The sequence below is a fragment of the Calonectris borealis genome, chromosome 9, assembly GCF_964195595.1.
Source record: "Calonectris borealis chromosome 9, bCalBor7.hap1.2, whole genome shotgun sequence".
NCBI lineage: Eukaryota > Metazoa > Chordata > Aves > Procellariiformes > Procellariidae > Calonectris > Calonectris borealis.
Genome location: NC_134320.1, coordinates 25264045 through 25280424, shown reverse-complemented (window position 1 = coordinate 25280424; position 16380 = coordinate 25264045). Strand labels below are relative to the sequence as shown.

At 40.0% G+C, this 16380-nt stretch overlaps 1 protein-coding gene across 2 annotated transcripts in view; it reads right to left on the bottom strand.

Annotated features, from left to right (window-relative positions):
- Positions 1 to 1201: 1201 nt before the first annotated feature.
- Positions 1202 to 16380, bottom strand: part of GOLIM4 (golgi integral membrane protein 4) — a 35094-nt gene continuing 19915 nt past the window's right edge. The window contains exons 6-16 of one of the 2 annotated variants that reach the window (XM_075157432.1): positions 16097 to 16179; positions 15373 to 15456; positions 12296 to 12463; positions 11146 to 11478; positions 9652 to 9884; positions 8349 to 8428; positions 7745 to 7857; positions 6379 to 6546; positions 5584 to 5652; positions 3453 to 3533; positions 1202 to 3086 (exon numbers count right to left, since the gene is read on the bottom strand). In XM_075157432.1, the coding sequence (XP_075013533.1) occupies positions 2928 to 3086; positions 3453 to 3533; positions 5584 to 5652; positions 6379 to 6546; positions 7745 to 7857; positions 8349 to 8428; positions 9652 to 9884; positions 11146 to 11478; positions 12296 to 12463; positions 15373 to 15456; positions 16097 to 16179 (1571 nt within the window). In that variant the 3' untranslated portion in view covers positions 1202 to 2927. The remainder of the gene's footprint in view (positions 3087 to 3452; positions 3534 to 5583; positions 5653 to 6378; positions 6547 to 7744; positions 7858 to 8348; positions 8429 to 9651; positions 9885 to 11145; positions 11479 to 12295; positions 12464 to 15372; positions 15457 to 16096; positions 16180 to 16380) is intronic. The other variant, XM_075157433.1, reaches the window with a different exon arrangement.

The following is a 16380-nucleotide window of genomic DNA, read 5'->3' as shown; positions in this document are numbered from 1 at the left end:
GCTAGGGAGTCGTGGGAAAGCACCAGCAGTTGTTGCTAGAGCGGTGGCTGGGGCGCGTTACGGAGATTACACACGGCTGTTGTCAGCCAAGCCTGAAGTCTTACTCAGAAAGTTGATCTTCAGTCAAGTAACTCTTGTCTGAAGTGAACAGGCCCTTGATTAAGGACAGAACAGGCTTTCATTAAGACTTTCTTGGCCTATTCACATTCGATGTGAACTTGTTATGCTTGCTGAAGTAAATATTGCATCTGCTGTGAATACTGGCTCGTACAACGCACAATAGGAGCCCTTATCCTGCAGCTCCTCGGTCTGGGCAGAGTTCTGCTGTCTCTCTGGACTCTGGCTGGAGCCACAAGTTATCCAAGTGAAGCCCCGCAGCCTGACAGGGAACAAAAGGATATCGTCAAAGCTGAATAATGCCCAGGGGCATGGGGAAGGGCAGGGTCCACAAGCCAGCAGAACGTGCGAGCACCCGTTTAATTTCATCTGTAGCCAGCAAACTGCTTAAGCGATCGGAGAGAAGTAAGGAGGAGCTTGCTTTGGTGGAAAGATGCTGTGCTGGTAGATAGTTTGTACCTGCAGATGACTTTGGAAGTCCTTTTTCCGCACTGTAAGTGTGGCAGAAGACAGTCCGTGTTCTCCACAGGCAATGCTGTAGCCGTTAACATAAATGCTTGAAGTGTATAGCTCGTTGTAAGTGCGAGAGATAGGGTGGAAAGGCAGAGCCCTTTGTGCTCTGGTGGGTACCTCTACCTTCAGAGGTAGTCGTCTCCCTCTGGCAGGGAGGAAGGGCTCTCCTAGCCGGACACGGGCAGCATGGATGGCTTCCTGCGCCCTGGGGCGGGCAGAAGAGAGGACGACCGGTCCTGTTTGTGCGGAAGAGGGCCTGGGCTCTCCCTCCCTCCCTCCTCCTCTTTCACAGACCCACGTTTGCTACAAGTTTAAGATGCTTTATTGCTCCGGCTGCAGGAGGACCTCAGCTGCAACGAGGATTTAAAGAGCGCATCTACAGAACGCTAAAACTGCCACCATTGCTAATGTTGGTCCTAACGCTGCTCCGCTTCCCTGCAGATGCCATCGTGGCTCCTGGCTCCCTCCCTTTCTCTGCCAGTCTCTACTGTGCTCTGTTAAAATAGAGCACGGACACATCATTAGGAAAAGTAAAACAAACCGTCACACTTGTAAAAGATCAGTAACTATATTCTAGTTTAGCGACTGCAGTCAAGTTTTATTATGCCTCAAATAATTAAATACTGCAACCGTGACATTAAAAATACAGGCCAATTTACCAAAATAATTGTATTCTGAAGATTATGTACATATTATACATTTTACAGTATCACGTAAACTTTTTTTATACATAAGGTAAATCTGATTTATGGTAACTAGAAAACCCAAAATAATTGCTGACAAAAATATTCCTATGAAACATAAGCACTGTGTCTGGGACATTTAGGAAAATTGCAAAGAATGAAAACCAATTATAAAACATAATTGAGTTAGTAGAAAAATGAATTAAATTACATTCATATAAAAAGTTAAACTAAAAACATTGCTATGCATCATTATTAAAAAAGGGAAAAATCCCAAACCTTCTCCTTTTATATATTAACACACACTTTCATGGGGAGCTACCGTGCGCCTCATTTCCAGCAATGGGGCATAGCCTAGGAAATCCAGATTCCCATTCTCCTTTTAACATATATTAAATAACTAGGGTCTGTACCAATACAAATATTGTATATATTCATGCACTGCGATTATGTTCATGGTAGCCTACCAAGGCACAGTTTTGCGTCGTTTCCCCCCCGCCCTTACATTTTGGCATGCAGCGCTAGAGATGTTTGCTGGTCAAAAAGAACTTCTGTGGGGTTTGTCTCTAGTCTGATTTTCACGCTAGGGGACACAGCAATCCTTCCAGCGTAGACTTAAAAATAAATAAGTAAAAGAAGGTAAAGGCCTTAGTTCAACATCTTGCACCAATCACGTCAACTCAGTTAACATGCCTTAACCCTCTCTACACTCTCCAGAAAGCATGTCACTGAGGTGATGTAACTATATTTCTCCGGTCAAATATTTTATATATTAACTACGACAGCAAAATTGTTCCCTCTAAATTTTCATTCACGTGACAGCTGTAGTGTTTTGGTTTGGCATAATGGATCTTCAAGTCTGAATTGGTTTCTAGCTCACATCTCATCTCAGCATATCACCATTTGCATTATCCGCTATGTAGTGCATGTAATTGAAGTACCTAGGTATGCTCATTAAAATAAATGCATAATTTAACTGTATATAAACAGCTGCCAAAATTAACAGCTGTTAACCTGGCTGTATTTTGAAGGCTTGTAAAACTTGCATATTTTATAACTGTTCTGCACCTATAAAAGGCCTGGTCCTGCAAATAGCTAGGCATGTGCTTATCTTCAAGGATTTGAAGAATCTCATGAGACTGTAACGAGTGAAACTACCCGCGGGCAGATCGTGCCTTGGGCGGGCAGCGCGGCCAGCCGTTAGTCACCAAAGTTGCACCAAGGAAGACAATGAGAGCTGGAGTGACTGATGTCGATGGGTTAGGCACTAGATATATTCCCTCAGATGTTGAATGTATCTGAAATTAGACCAAACATCTCTGGCAGACTTGGACAAGGTGAAAGTGTATTCCAAAATGGCCTTTATAAAGCATGCCCAGAATTACAAAAAATTAAACCTATATCATATCTGTTTATGTACAGCTTTAATAGAAAAGAAATCCTAATCTAGAGTATCAAAATACCGTATTCATATAAACGTATGAGAGTATCTAATAGAAAAGTAAAAAGTGTAAAACACAAACTTTTTTTGGAAATTAAATATCCTAAAAAAGTTGGTTTTTTTTAAAAAAAAACCACACAGGAATTTGTATGCTGCAAAAAAAATTAAGAGGACTACATCTCCCCTCGTCTACGAGTTTTTGCGGCAACAGCTCTGCCTTCTTCCTCCTCCTCCTCTTCCTCCTCGTAATTTTCTTCATGAGCTTCTTTCTGATTGTTCTCTTCTTGCACTTCTTGCTCTTGATCTGCCCCACCGTTATTCTTTTCATCTCCCTGATTGAGGGGAAAAAAAAAAAAACACAAACAAACAACCAAAAAAAAACTGGATTCAGTGCAACTGCCAGTTTTCTTATAGTTTATTTTGGGGCAATAAGATGAAGTTAAGGAAAAATGACTGTCAGCTGGAGTTGTTAGGGCTGATGGACAGAAACAGGAAAAGATTTCCAAAGACCTCCAGGCAGCAAGAATGGATGTGGGGGTGGAAGGATGAGCAAAAGGAAGTTGGGACAGCGTGAAGTTTTAAGGTCTATGATCTAAAGCAAGCTACAACAATTATTATGTAATGTCACTGTGACATTATCACAGCTATGTTAAATGTTTAATCATGTCACCGAGTTTCTGGGTTTACACAGTACTTACATTTTCGTCATTTTCACCATATGGCTCTTCAGCATTGCGTTCCAGTTCTCGTTTCTTCTCTTCAGTCAAATCTTCCTGGATCTACAAGGCACGGAGACATTCTGTATATTTTAATTTCCTTTAAAAAAGTAGCCTGTGGCATAAATGTACACATTTTCACAGCTACACAGAATGAAGATTCAAAAGAAAGGGAGGAAAGGGCATGGAGAGGTTGAAGGAGGAGAAAAAAACCACCACCCAACAATCAGGAAACTCACTTCCTCTTAGAGCATATTTTAACTCTTAACTACAATTTTCACAGACCCTCTCATCATCAGTTAACACATTTAGATTTCCATTCCGTGTTTTAACTTTACATATATATTATTTTCTCCTTGTCCTTCATAGCGAGAGTGTCATGACACAGCAAAGACTCATTACCAACACTTCCACCCCACGGTGGACTCCTAGAACTATTTCCGTTCCGATATGCAATGTAGGTATTTAATGGTAACTTTGTCCATGTTTTCCCAGCAGTTGAGTGATCCTTCTGCCAACTGCTCCTGGAAAAACCACAAAAGAGCAAGGGGGGATTGGGAGCGAAGAATAATCTCTTCCAACTCTATCCTTGAAGAGAGAGCAGGCCACGCTGAATCTGTTTTCCAGATGTTCAGATCTTGATCTATCACTTCTTTCTTTTATGTCAGCACCTTCCCTCACTTCTATGTCCTTTTATGGTTAGGTGCAAATTCGAAAGAGCCACGCTTGGTTTTCTTTTGGAGAATGCCGTTATGCACGTCTGCTCCAAATGGTGTCCTGCAAGCTGGGCAGGATCCTTCCGTAAGGCCGTACAGCTCTCCCCATGGAGAAGAAGCTGTTTCACCTGGCTGGGAAGCATTCGCCACTCAGTGCTGCCCCCCACCCCTGCCACAAAGGGCAAGGATGAGTCTGCTGCTTTCGGCAGGGCTCCCTCCCTCTGGCAGCTGCTGTCACATTCTCCCGAGCAGCCGCAGCAACAGCTTCTCAACAATATCGGTAGCAGGAGCGTGTGTTTAGCAGTTGCTTCCAACAGGAGGCAAAGCTGCTTGTGAACAAGTTCTTTAGGGTTAGGTATGGCTGCCAGCAGAAGGGCAGCCATCGAACTGGATCACTTTGAGGGCTATATGGGAAAGATGCGAACAGCAGCAGTGTAAAATATTTGAGTCAACCTACTAAAGAAACTATTCCCGATTACGGCATCTTAACTATTTCTTGATTGCTCATTCAATCACTGCTCATTCTTTGATACTTCCAGTAAGCAGACTGGTCATAGTCCTTTATGAAACATGTATTAAATTACTTCCTGTAAGCCAAAGAGTAATTGCCAAAGACCAACTATTCCCAGTTCCTAATGACCTGGTTTGATTTAAGTAACCGTATTTTGAACTGGTGAATTCTAAGTGCATACCAGCTCTCTAGACAAAGCGGTGCCCATAAGGGAGTAATGAGCAGCTGTTTCTATTGCTTTTTGTAAATCATTATGCATGAAGTAGAAAATAGCAATTGATTAGGTATGTATTGAAGAACTGCAGGGCAGCTTATGCTAGAGCATGCATAATGAGCATGCCATTCAACATCTGAAGGAAGAAGTCCCTTCCTCTCCTTTTCTCCTCCAGTTCAAAGCAATGCGCTAACAGCTTCCTGACTATTTGACTCCACAAATAGTAGGGCCTTGCGTAACTTGGATTGCTTAGGAGGAGCACAGATGCATCAAAGTCAGAGCTAAAGAGTAAGTAACTGGCCAAGGAAGCAGTTTGCCTAGAACAGCAGTGTGTGATTAGAGATGCAAAGTTAATGAGGTTTTCAGTGATCTTCAGAGGGCTTGAGGTTTTCAGGAATTTTTCCTTGCGTTGTGAGTGGCTTAATCTTTTCAATTATTGCACAATTAATACCGTGTTGCATGGAAGACTAATGGATTGCAGCATATAAGCATGAGAAACACTAAATGGGTCCAGAAGTGGACAACAGTAATGGCAAAGACTTCCTAGGTTTCATAAAGTCAGGCAAAGTACTTTGGGTTCATTTTGCAGTTATAAAAGATACCAGCATAGAATGTTAACGGAGATGTGCTTTGCCACCTGAGTCTGCATATGCCTTTTGTCTGTTTTCTTACCTCCTCTTCTCCTTCTTCCTGGTATTGTTCATCCACATTATCTTCCTGCTGGTCAGGATTTCCTGCCATCTGCAGAAAGATCATATAAGAATTCAGTTTTATGTGCATGCCTATTAACTTTAGAAGGCTGAAGGTTAAAGCTTCTTGTTCTGGAACTAAAACTTTACGTAAAGCTAAGTAACAATAATAGCATAAGAAGTTATAATGCGTTCATTAGCATTAATGATAGCCTGGCTACATGATTTAGAACTGCCCTAAATTAAAAAATAGACAGCAGAATGATTATAATAAAAATCACTTCACAGAATAAAGCAAGACTTTCCATACTAAGCAGGAAGACAATGAAATATTCACACCATTAAAGACCAATGCCATAAAAATACAGATTATTTCTGCATAGAGGAGTTTACAGCTTAAACACGGTTGAAATGCGCAGCATTGACTGGAATGGCCATAGAAGGAAGGTGACACCACTGCTTCCAGTTGATTGAGTGTTGATGGCATGGAAGGGCCATAGAAGGGATTTGTGGAAATACATGAAGATTGTTCTTGCAGGAGCTTGTGTGCGGGCAAATACAGGGGCCCTGAACTATGAGGCCACAGAACCTCGCTGAGTGGCACCAGTGATGAAAGACATCCCACTGTATCACCAGGAGTAATTCCACACTTTTACCTGCACATGTCATATATGGCTTAAAAGAGATCCTTAAAAATCCAAGCTCAGTGTTCTCTCGCCAAGCTGTGCTACACTGTTCTTAAATAGGACCTACAGACGCTTCCTTTCCCTTTACTGACCACTAGGTGCTCTTCCATTCCTGGATGTCCTTGTTTCTCACTGGTTTGCTTGTGCTTTTCATTGTCATCTGGTAGATTTTCTTCTCTCTCTTGCTCAGCTTCCTCAAATTCATCTTCTCCCTGATTGTTGGGGTCATCAGCAGGATTCACATCTTCCATGGCCGCCTTCTGTAATTTTCAGAAGTGAATGTTAAATACGTATTTTTATCTCGCAGTCAAATTCCATTTCACTTGAAAGCCACCCTAGCGTGAGCTATGTTAGAGCCAACTCCATACCCACGGAAACCAGCTGGAATGTCTCTACGGGCATCAGGGGTCACTAGATCAAACCCTAGCCAATACAGAAGCGTCAGTTCCTGAAAGACGAAGTACTTCAGCACTGACCACAGACAGAACTGCAGTATGGGGATCTGTCTGCTAAAAGCCACATGGAAGCTGATGACATAGTTCACATAGGCTGTCGAACTCCTTTTGTTTACTGACTATCTGACAGCTGAGAATGCCTGATAAGACCAGGTGAAAAAAAGATAAGAGTTTAAATGCTCATGGCTCAAAAGAGCTGATGTGATGTTTCAGTACCAGTCTGTCCTGCAATATTGACCTTGTCTATGTTTACAATAAGCCAAAAGAAAACAACACTCACTTTTCATCATACTTTGCCATTCAGAAAATGAGCATTTTCTTTCTGCTTATCATTCAGTAAAAGCATTTTGATATCTTTATACCTGACAAGTTAAAGATCCTTTAGAAATACTTACTATACAACTTAATTTGCTGAGGAGGAGGGGAGTAAAGATGATACGCTTCATGTTCCACAACACCAAGTAAGATGGAACTTGGGGGAAGGCACAGGACTGAATCTCCTGCATCCAGATCTCTGTGCGATCGATACCGCAGCTGTGTTCAGGGCTGAAGTACGTTCTGTTGCAAGATCTCACACTTCTGTACTGACTCCAGCTGGTTTCAGTGGCTGTTGACTCTTACCTCCTTAACTAATGACAGCATGAAAAATACCGTCACCACTCTTTTTGACTGACCACCAATGAGTTACTCCTGTTATTTTTTTGAACCCAAGTTTACTTGTTCAAGTCCCACCTAAGTCCAAATCCTTTTTTCCACCTAAAGCACAGATCAAAGGAATGTGGAGAAGCAACTTGCTTCCAACAAGGAAACTTTTTTTCATTTCTTCCCAAATCAGTAAGGACAACTTTAAATAGATCATAGATGTAGTTTTAAACTGTCAAACTTGTCATCCTAGCAGACCTCTGGTTCATCTTATTTCTGTAATGCGTAATTATGTGAGATGAGATTCTGGGTTTCCACTTCAGTAACAACTGCAATCCATAGCATCTTAATTCATACTCACTGATTCAGCAGCCTGCTGATTTTCTACTTGATGTTCTGGTTCTTGCGGTTCATTTGCATTATTTTGATCATCATCTTCACCTTCATCCTGGTGCTGGTTGTCACGTTCATAAGCTAACAAATTTTTGATATTATTATTGTATCACAGCAATTTCTAGTTAGCCCTTTTAAGAGTCTCCTATATACTGGCTTCCATAAATGCTTTTAGCAGTAGGCAACCTTTACCTAAAGAGCTTACCTAAACGGATAATGCTAACAGAATTGTTTTACTGCTAGTAGGGAACCAACACTGAAAGATTATATAATTTGAAGAGATCAAACAAAATTATAGGCAAAGCCAGGAACGTAACCAAGATCCACAAAGCCCTATCCTGGTAGCTCAATCAAAAGGACACTTTTCCTTTTGGGAATGTGGATATGATCTTTAGTAATACCTGTATTTCGCTCAGTCAGTTCAGCCAGTGTTATTTGAGCTTCTGGTTTTAAATTGTGAGTTTATATTTCACTTGAATCCAAACTGGATGTGAAATGAATATTAAAATCTCGCATGAAAGGCAGTACACAGGGAACCTCTGAACATGGTAGGGACATAAGTTTTATCTTACCTCCTTCCTCTTCCTGAATACCTTGCTCTTCTTCCCCTTGTACAATATCATGGTCCATGTTATCATAATGAGCCTGTTGGCTGGGAAAATTAAATGCAAATACATCATTTCAGTTTCAAAAAAGTGTGGTTTGCTTTAATAAACAAACCATCCTACTGCACCTCTGCCTCTCCCAGCTCCGGCCAGAATGGGTTCCCATTTAGCTTTCTATTACCTAATATTTTCTCACATCATCTTTCCTGAAAGAACATATATTTCATAGAACAAAGACTTTCTTGTCCTACTATACTAACTTCTGTGCTTGAATTTCTCCATGTATCAATGGGATTTACCTTGTATTTTCAGAACTCCTGAACTAGTATATTCCATAATCAAAGCACAAATACTATGAACTGGAAGCAAAGAACCCCTCAGATAAAGCTCTTAAAGACAGACTACATGGATCAGTTATTTTCGTGACTAAGCAGTTTTAGCTTTCATCTTGAAAGGGGTTTACTTGTGTGGTTGTTCTTGCAGGACTGAATATTTTGACTATCAATTTATGAAAGGCTTTCTCATACTAAAATCATTTTAGAACACGAGTCAAGTTAATAATTAATATTTCAACATTTCAGCAGAGAAAATTCAATGGGTTTAAGATTCCAAAAGACAAAAAATTGTCACTAACAATTTTAAACTAAGCACAAGCATAAGGAAATATGACAGGGAGGGCGAAAGGCATGTAGAAGCTACAATATCATGAATATAGCTGCATTCACAAGAATTTTATGACACTAACAGGGTGTTGGTTTCTCCTGAAATCATGCTTTTGTCTCTACAATGAAAATGATACTAGTGGCTCTTGTCCAGAAAGTCCTCATGGAATTACTTAAGAACAGCATTTACACTTAAGAGGAACTTTAGCTTAAGTACCTTAATGCATATCTGATACTGGAGCTTCTCAGTACTACAAGATCATAATTGCTGCTTAGCGAAAAATAATTACTAATTTAAAGCAAGCTTTAAGACAAGGGGTACTGTATGCCAGAAGCCCCTAGCCTCCTCCAAGGACGTGCATGGCAACGTGCACTCATTACTCCGGACTTCACATAGTAAAAAGGGAAGAAAAAAAAAAAGGATGGAAAAAACACCTTAAAATAGCAATCAGATTTATCCTTGGAAAGAAGGAGATGAGACTTACTGAATTTAGTTTCTGGGCAGTCTAGGTTTATAGCATTAAACCACCCTCTTTTCAAAGGTGGTATGGTGGAAGCCATAAAACCCACAGCACAGACCACGACAAACTCATGTAAAAAAATTTAACCTTAGCCGGTTTTTATAGAGTTTTTCTCCTTGTTCTGCCTGTTTCTGCAGCTCTTTTTCTTGAAGCTGTTGCTGCCGTAATAGCTGTCCTCGCAGTCTTTGCTGGTGTAGTGATTCCTGATGTTCTCGTAGCTGGTAGGCTTCCTCTGCTCTTTGGGCTGCAAGATGTTGCTGCTCTAGTTGTTGTTCATAAGCTGGCTTATGTCTTTTTGTTACAGCTTTTGTTGATGTTATCTGTCAAAGAAATGTGTTAGTCATAGATTAATCACAATTTCAATCACCAGAAACAAGCATACAGAAACCTGTGACAAGAGGGAAAATTCTGAGATGCTACACACAATAAGCAGAATTACAGCAAAGTTGTTTTAAGTTTTCTTGCCTCTGCTTAAAGTTTAATTATTTTTTTGAACACAGACTGGAAGTGTTGGGGTATCTGTGGAGGACATGGGGAAGGAAGAGGAGATAATAGGTTGGGGGAAGCCACGCTTTTCTTACACATCAATAACAAAAAAAAAACCCCAACATATTACCAGTAAAAGCAAGTTTTGATGGCTGACAATTAAGACAGTAAATATGCTTCCATTGATATAATTGGTAATTTCAGTAGGGGCTGCTTTGAGTCTTAAATGAGACACTGCACATTTTTTACAGCCAGCAGTAACTTAAACTAACTCCAGTTTCACAGCTTAACCTACTGCTGCTGTTTTAATCCACTGAACCTCTTCAAGAATGGCTTCTCATCACACTGGAGTTACACAATTAATCTGCTAGGGCAGTAAGTGTTTACAGAGCCTAAGGTGAGATCAGTAAAGTATATTTTCCACTGCAGATCTGATCTAGAATGTAAATCCAGGATTTGCTGGTTTTATTTAGAGCTGCACAGAGCAAGACTTGCCATTGCTGCACACTGATTTCCCCTGGCTATTTTAGTCATGATCATCTTGCAGTTAAAATTTCCCGACAAATGACAGCGAACATTTAGATGGAAATGTGTTTACAGAAGGTAGGTATATCTGACACGGAAACACACTGCAATTTGCTGAGATGCATCAAATTAGTAAGGTAGGACAGCTCTCCATCAAAGTGCTGAAGATAAATCTCATTCTCATGAGCTATCTTCTTCCCATCAGCTACCGCAGGCCTCAAATTTAAAGTAGGAGATGGGATTCAACCTGACTGCTCTTTTTTTCCATCTGTTGCTTTTTATCAGCAGAATTAACGTTTGTTAAGCTGCATTTGGCAAGCACTGCAGTATGTGTGTGCTGAAGTTGAGCCTAAATCCTATGCATCCAAGTGCTTTGAATCCCAAATTTTCTATAAATATGTCAATTTTATCTAAAAACCAGTGAGGGCTCTGAATCCCAAGCTTTCTACAAATATGACACCGATTTTACCTAGAAATAGGCCAGTGCAATACAGGGCCAACAATGATAAGAGATGCCTCCATTTAAACAGCAAATCTAATCAATTAGTAGAAAAGAAGAGAGCTCTGTACCTCCGAATGAAGATGATCGCCCAACATGTTGGTTTCTTCTTCTTTCTGTTCCTGTTTTTTCCACTCATGCTCTTCTGGTACTTGATCCTGTTCCTCTTCTAAGTGCTCAGGCTGTCCTGCCTGCTCCATTTCTTCCTCTTCAAGTTCTTTTTTGCGTTCCTCTTCAACTTGATCAACACGTTGCTCATCATCCTCTCCAGCTTCTTGTTGCTCCTGAATATTTAGTTCTTTGGCACGCTGGCCCTCATTAGCCCTTCTTTGCAAGTGAAAAGGCTCAGCTCCGTCTTCTTTTTCCTGGGTATTTATTTCTTCTCTCTCTTTTGGCTTCTCATTCTGCAAAACATACACAATATTATGTGTGCACAAGATACTCCGGATTTCGTATTTTCAAGAGAGCCAAGGACCAGATATGGATGCCTTTATTCCAGCCTGCAGTAGGGAAGCTGTTGTCAGGAGAGCCAAATGCCGGCTTTGGAAGAAGCTACCCCTCCTGCCAAATGGTATCAATACCCGATTCCTGGCTCTGCAAGGTGTTGTACAGCTATGCATCATGAAGTAGGTTAAGTCTCGTTTTATCTGAAGTAGAACCAAAAACTATTACAATTCTGTATCTACAAAGGAAGCTTTGTATTTTTATTTCCTGTAGGTTCTGCTGGCCAAGAACTCTTGTAAAACAAAACCGCAACTGATACTGTAACTTCTAGACTTTACCCACGGTTTGCTTTTTTTCTTTTTGAACATCGGATAGTGTGCCAATTTTAAATACACTGACTTTAAGTGTGCTACTGAAACTTTATAAAACACGTGAAAAGACAATTTCTTCAGAACTTATTACAGCTTTTCTGTAACATTAGATATCTAAAATTTTAGAGACCGCTTATTATTCAAAAAAAATCAAGATTTTTAGCAACTTCTTAAAACAGCTTACATAAACTAGTTTTAAGTGCATTTACAGTCATGTGAGAAAGGTCATCATGAATATATTTTTCTACTACTCAGTAAGATTAAACTGTTCCTTACTACTTTACTCAAGAACTGACAAACGCGTACCATTAAACATACGCTTCTATTGGAAGTTAAGCACATAGCTAGTATTTTGCTGAATAAGAACCATTTCCTATAGCGTCTGTAGCCAGTCAGTACTTTATACCTCCTTAGGCTCTTCAGCCGCAGCTTCATGGTGTACTGGGAGGTCACTGTGGGGAGACAGTGCTCGCACCTCCGGTTGCTCGTTTGGTCGCTCTAACTTCTCAGGCTGTCGGAAACTTGGCATTTTGTTCAGTGTGTCCTTCAACTGTTTGTATTCCTCCACCTGAGACTAAAGTCAACACATTAATTATAGTGTGTCCAAATCAATTTCTTAATAAAACGTAGTCACCTCGGAGTGAACTTGCTGGCAAGACATATGGTAGAAAGACTCAATATTCACATCAGAGCAAATACCAGGGAGGAGAAGGGACAGGAGCTTTTAAAATTGGTTGTTTCCACGCACTAGATAGCATTGATTCATCACGATCTTTTCAGCCAAAGTGCACATGCATACAAAGTATATTAGAAAAATCTCTGTGGGACAAAGACGAAGATTTGTTTTATTCATGCCAAGCAGGAGAATTGTCAAAAGGGGATGATGCAGTTTTCTTGGCAGACTAAAGCGAGGGAAATCAAGAACACCACAGCTTCTCCTTTACTGGTAGAAAGAAGTGCAGTTCTTTCAGAAACAGTAGTTTTAAAGTATATACACACATCACGAAAGCGCCAAATCCTCAACATTTAGACAGGTGTTACACAAGACAGCAGCCAACATACAGAACTGAGGCAAAGAAAGTCATAGTACACATTTGGTGAAGAGCAAGAAAAAAGAGGGGAAAAAAAAAAAAAAGAGAAAAATGTAAATTTCTAAACTCTTCCTGAAATGCAACAGTAAAATGTTGTAATTTGATTTGCTGTTTAACTTCGTAAGATCAGGATACTTTCAAAAAGCTTTAAAGTCCAGTACGAGAATCCAGACTGGTTGGTACACCAGTCCCTGTCTATACAGCAGACGTACAAGAAAGACTATCTCATAAAGTAAAATTTTTTGAGATGGACAGGGTATATAAAAGCTGACCAGCTGCATATACAAAAGGTGGTGCCCCACGAGAGGCACTCTCTGTTGCTCCAGTGGAGGTGGTGAGTGTGTTTACTACCCATTTTGAAGTCGGAGGTGCATTTCATAATCGTTTTTACAATTCAGGTTAAAACTGGCTACAGTTTACACTCTCTGACTGTGTATGTCATTTTGTGTGTTATGTGGTATCATAGCAATCAATAGTACAGCAGACAGGCATGATGCATTGATGTACAATGCATAATACTCATACGAAACAATATCCACAGTGCTACAGATTGACATGATGCAATGCATAACAGCTCCGCAGCTAGACGCACCTCGAAGCATCTCCAAAAGACTATGGCATCCATTAAAACAGACGGGCCTAAAAGCAAAGCAGAATGCACAGTAATTACTCTTGTCATTCCAGAGGGATACTTCTGCTTCCTGATTAACTGCTGGAGAGTCCCATAAGAAATTTTTAGAAAAAATAGTATTTACTTAACATAAGACTAATACGCAGGTCTCTGATATTATTTTTTTTTCTTTCCTTCCCCCCCGCCTCGCTGACCATGCAGGGACACTAATATGCTAGGATATTTAAACAGTGCACGTCCAGGTCAGAATTCAAGTACTCCGTTCCGCTGCACGAGTCACTAAGCTGAACATTGTGATTCAAGGCCATAGCCTAAAAGGTATTAATACTGACAAAGGCAGGGTTTATAAAAATATATAGTGAATCTGTCTGGCTGTTTGAGCTATGGAAAAATACAAAGATTACGATGCCTTAAAGATTCAGGTCACAAGTTCATTAGTGCAGTATTGACTACTGATATTTAATGTCTAGAATATACTTCGAAATAGAGGGGTCACTAATTGAGCTGTGTTTCTAAGCAATAATCCTTTGTGAACTTTCTGTAGCTGGTTTGCTACAGAAGAGAAACTATGCAACTGTGCTAAATACGTTCTGTTCTGAAAGAATGTGCAAGACCCTTCTGTTGAAGGAAAGGTTCTCCATATGATAAATGCCACGTTCTGATTGCAGACAGAAAGGCTTTGTGTGGCAGGTTTTCTAGTTAAAGAATTGAATCAAAGCCAGGAGAAGAATATGGAGCTTCCCTTCAGACTTGGTGAACCTTAAATCAGATCCTGCATCTGCCCTTGTGGAATTTCAGATGTTAGCAAATACATACCAAGCAGCTAACGTGGCCAGTGGGAGAAGAGCTTAAAATTACCTGCCAGCGTATTTTAGTACTGGAAATTAACATTCTTCATCTATTTAATCTGTGAGGGACTTTCCCGGTCTTTCCCTATTTTTTTAATATCGACACGCACAACAAGCAGAACTGGGGAAAAAAAGATCCAATGCTTTTAATGCTGCTAATGCTTTTGTGAAAATACTTAAATGAAGAAAATTAGTCAGGAATAAAAATAACTTCACACTGCCTCATTGCCTTTCCCTCTGATCTTTCACCAATAGTCTTCCTCTGCACCAACATTACTCCTACTTTCAGATTCCCTGTGGCCTACACAGCTTGTACTGGCACAGCTGACTGAATTTGCAATACTCCAGCAAAGTTTGCGCTTCATGGATAGTTCACTTGAAAATGACATTTAAGAAAGGTAATGCTGCTGCTTCTTTTTAACCCATTTGAGTTCCACTGGAATTTGCATTCCTCATACATACTCTACCTCTGTTGCACTGATGTATATAGCCTTATAAACTTTCCAGTCATACACAAAAAGAGATTTTATAGTATACTAACATCCAGATCTTTACAGTGATACATGTGAATGTCAGAATGTGGGATCTTAAACTAATTGAAGTTCTATCAGAGAAGACAGAGAAAGAAGGGTATTCGACAGGTCTCATGGAAGCAGAGATACTCTTCTTATCAGTAATACATGCACTCTTGGGCCCATAATACATCTTTTTATCTCCCGACAGCCCTATGATTTGTTGCAGCTTCTTCTTAGGAGCAGCCCTTTAACTCATGCAATTCCCTGCAGTGTGCAGCATGGTGCTAGCTGCAAATTCCCCATGCGAAAGGCTACATGCATAACATTACAGTCAGCTGAACTAGGAGAAACAAGTTTTAGGAAGGTTAGAGCTAGTAGAAGCTGCTTTCCTTTCTGACCTGTGCAGCAGCTAGTGCACTCTTGTGGTCTTCCAATGTCACTACAAGCTGGTTGTGTTGGGAGAGTAAGTTCTTATGCTGTTGCTACACAAAAAGAAGAACATTACACGTTTCACATAAAGTTCATTCTAAAGGTAAATTAGGTAGCCTGCGGGATTTTGAACGAGGAAGATAATTCAATTTATTTCGAAAAGAAAATCCCGAGTTGGAATGACAGCATTTATTTATTTAACATGGAATGCATATTAAACACACAAAGAAAGCGACCATGCCAGGAAGGAAAATTTTGGAGGCCAGAATTTGTGTAACTAAAATAAAGTTAAAAGTTGGAGTAGATGTTGATGAACTTCTAAAAAAAATAGAACTGGAAAACATTCATTTCAGCAAACTTAGTTTGCCAAAACACAATTCTTAACTTGCAAAGTCAAATTTCCAATTCCAATTCCTACAATAAATACTTCTCTTCCATTTCTTTTGTTTTGTTTTTTTTTTTTGTGTTGTTTTGGGTTTTTTTTTCTTTTTTTTTTCGCCCCCTCAAATGAGCATGTACCTAAACTGCAGGTGGCAAAAGACAAGAAATCCAATTCAAGCCATATTCCTCTCCTTTTTGCCACATAAGAGAAACTACAAGTCTTCAGCATAGCCCATTTCTGGCCTGTTAAAACTCGGGAAAACTCTTCTTTTTCCTAATGGTCTTGAAAGTTTTCCTCAAAGCAAAGCCTACCTTGACATCTTGCAGCTGGGTGTGAATGTCTTGGTGAGCTTTTCTTAACTGTCTGTTCTCCTCCCGTAAGTTATACAGGGATTCTGTTTAAAAGAAATGACATACAGAATTTAAACCCAGTCAGATTTATAATACTAGGTTTAGCACCAAAATTAAATACAAACTACATAAAATTCTACACAATTGCTATAGTAAAAATGGATTAGAGTAATTGTATGGCTTCTTTACGTTACATCTCTCCTCAGCCCTAAAAAAAGCCTTACATTTTCAAGCAGAAAATTGTA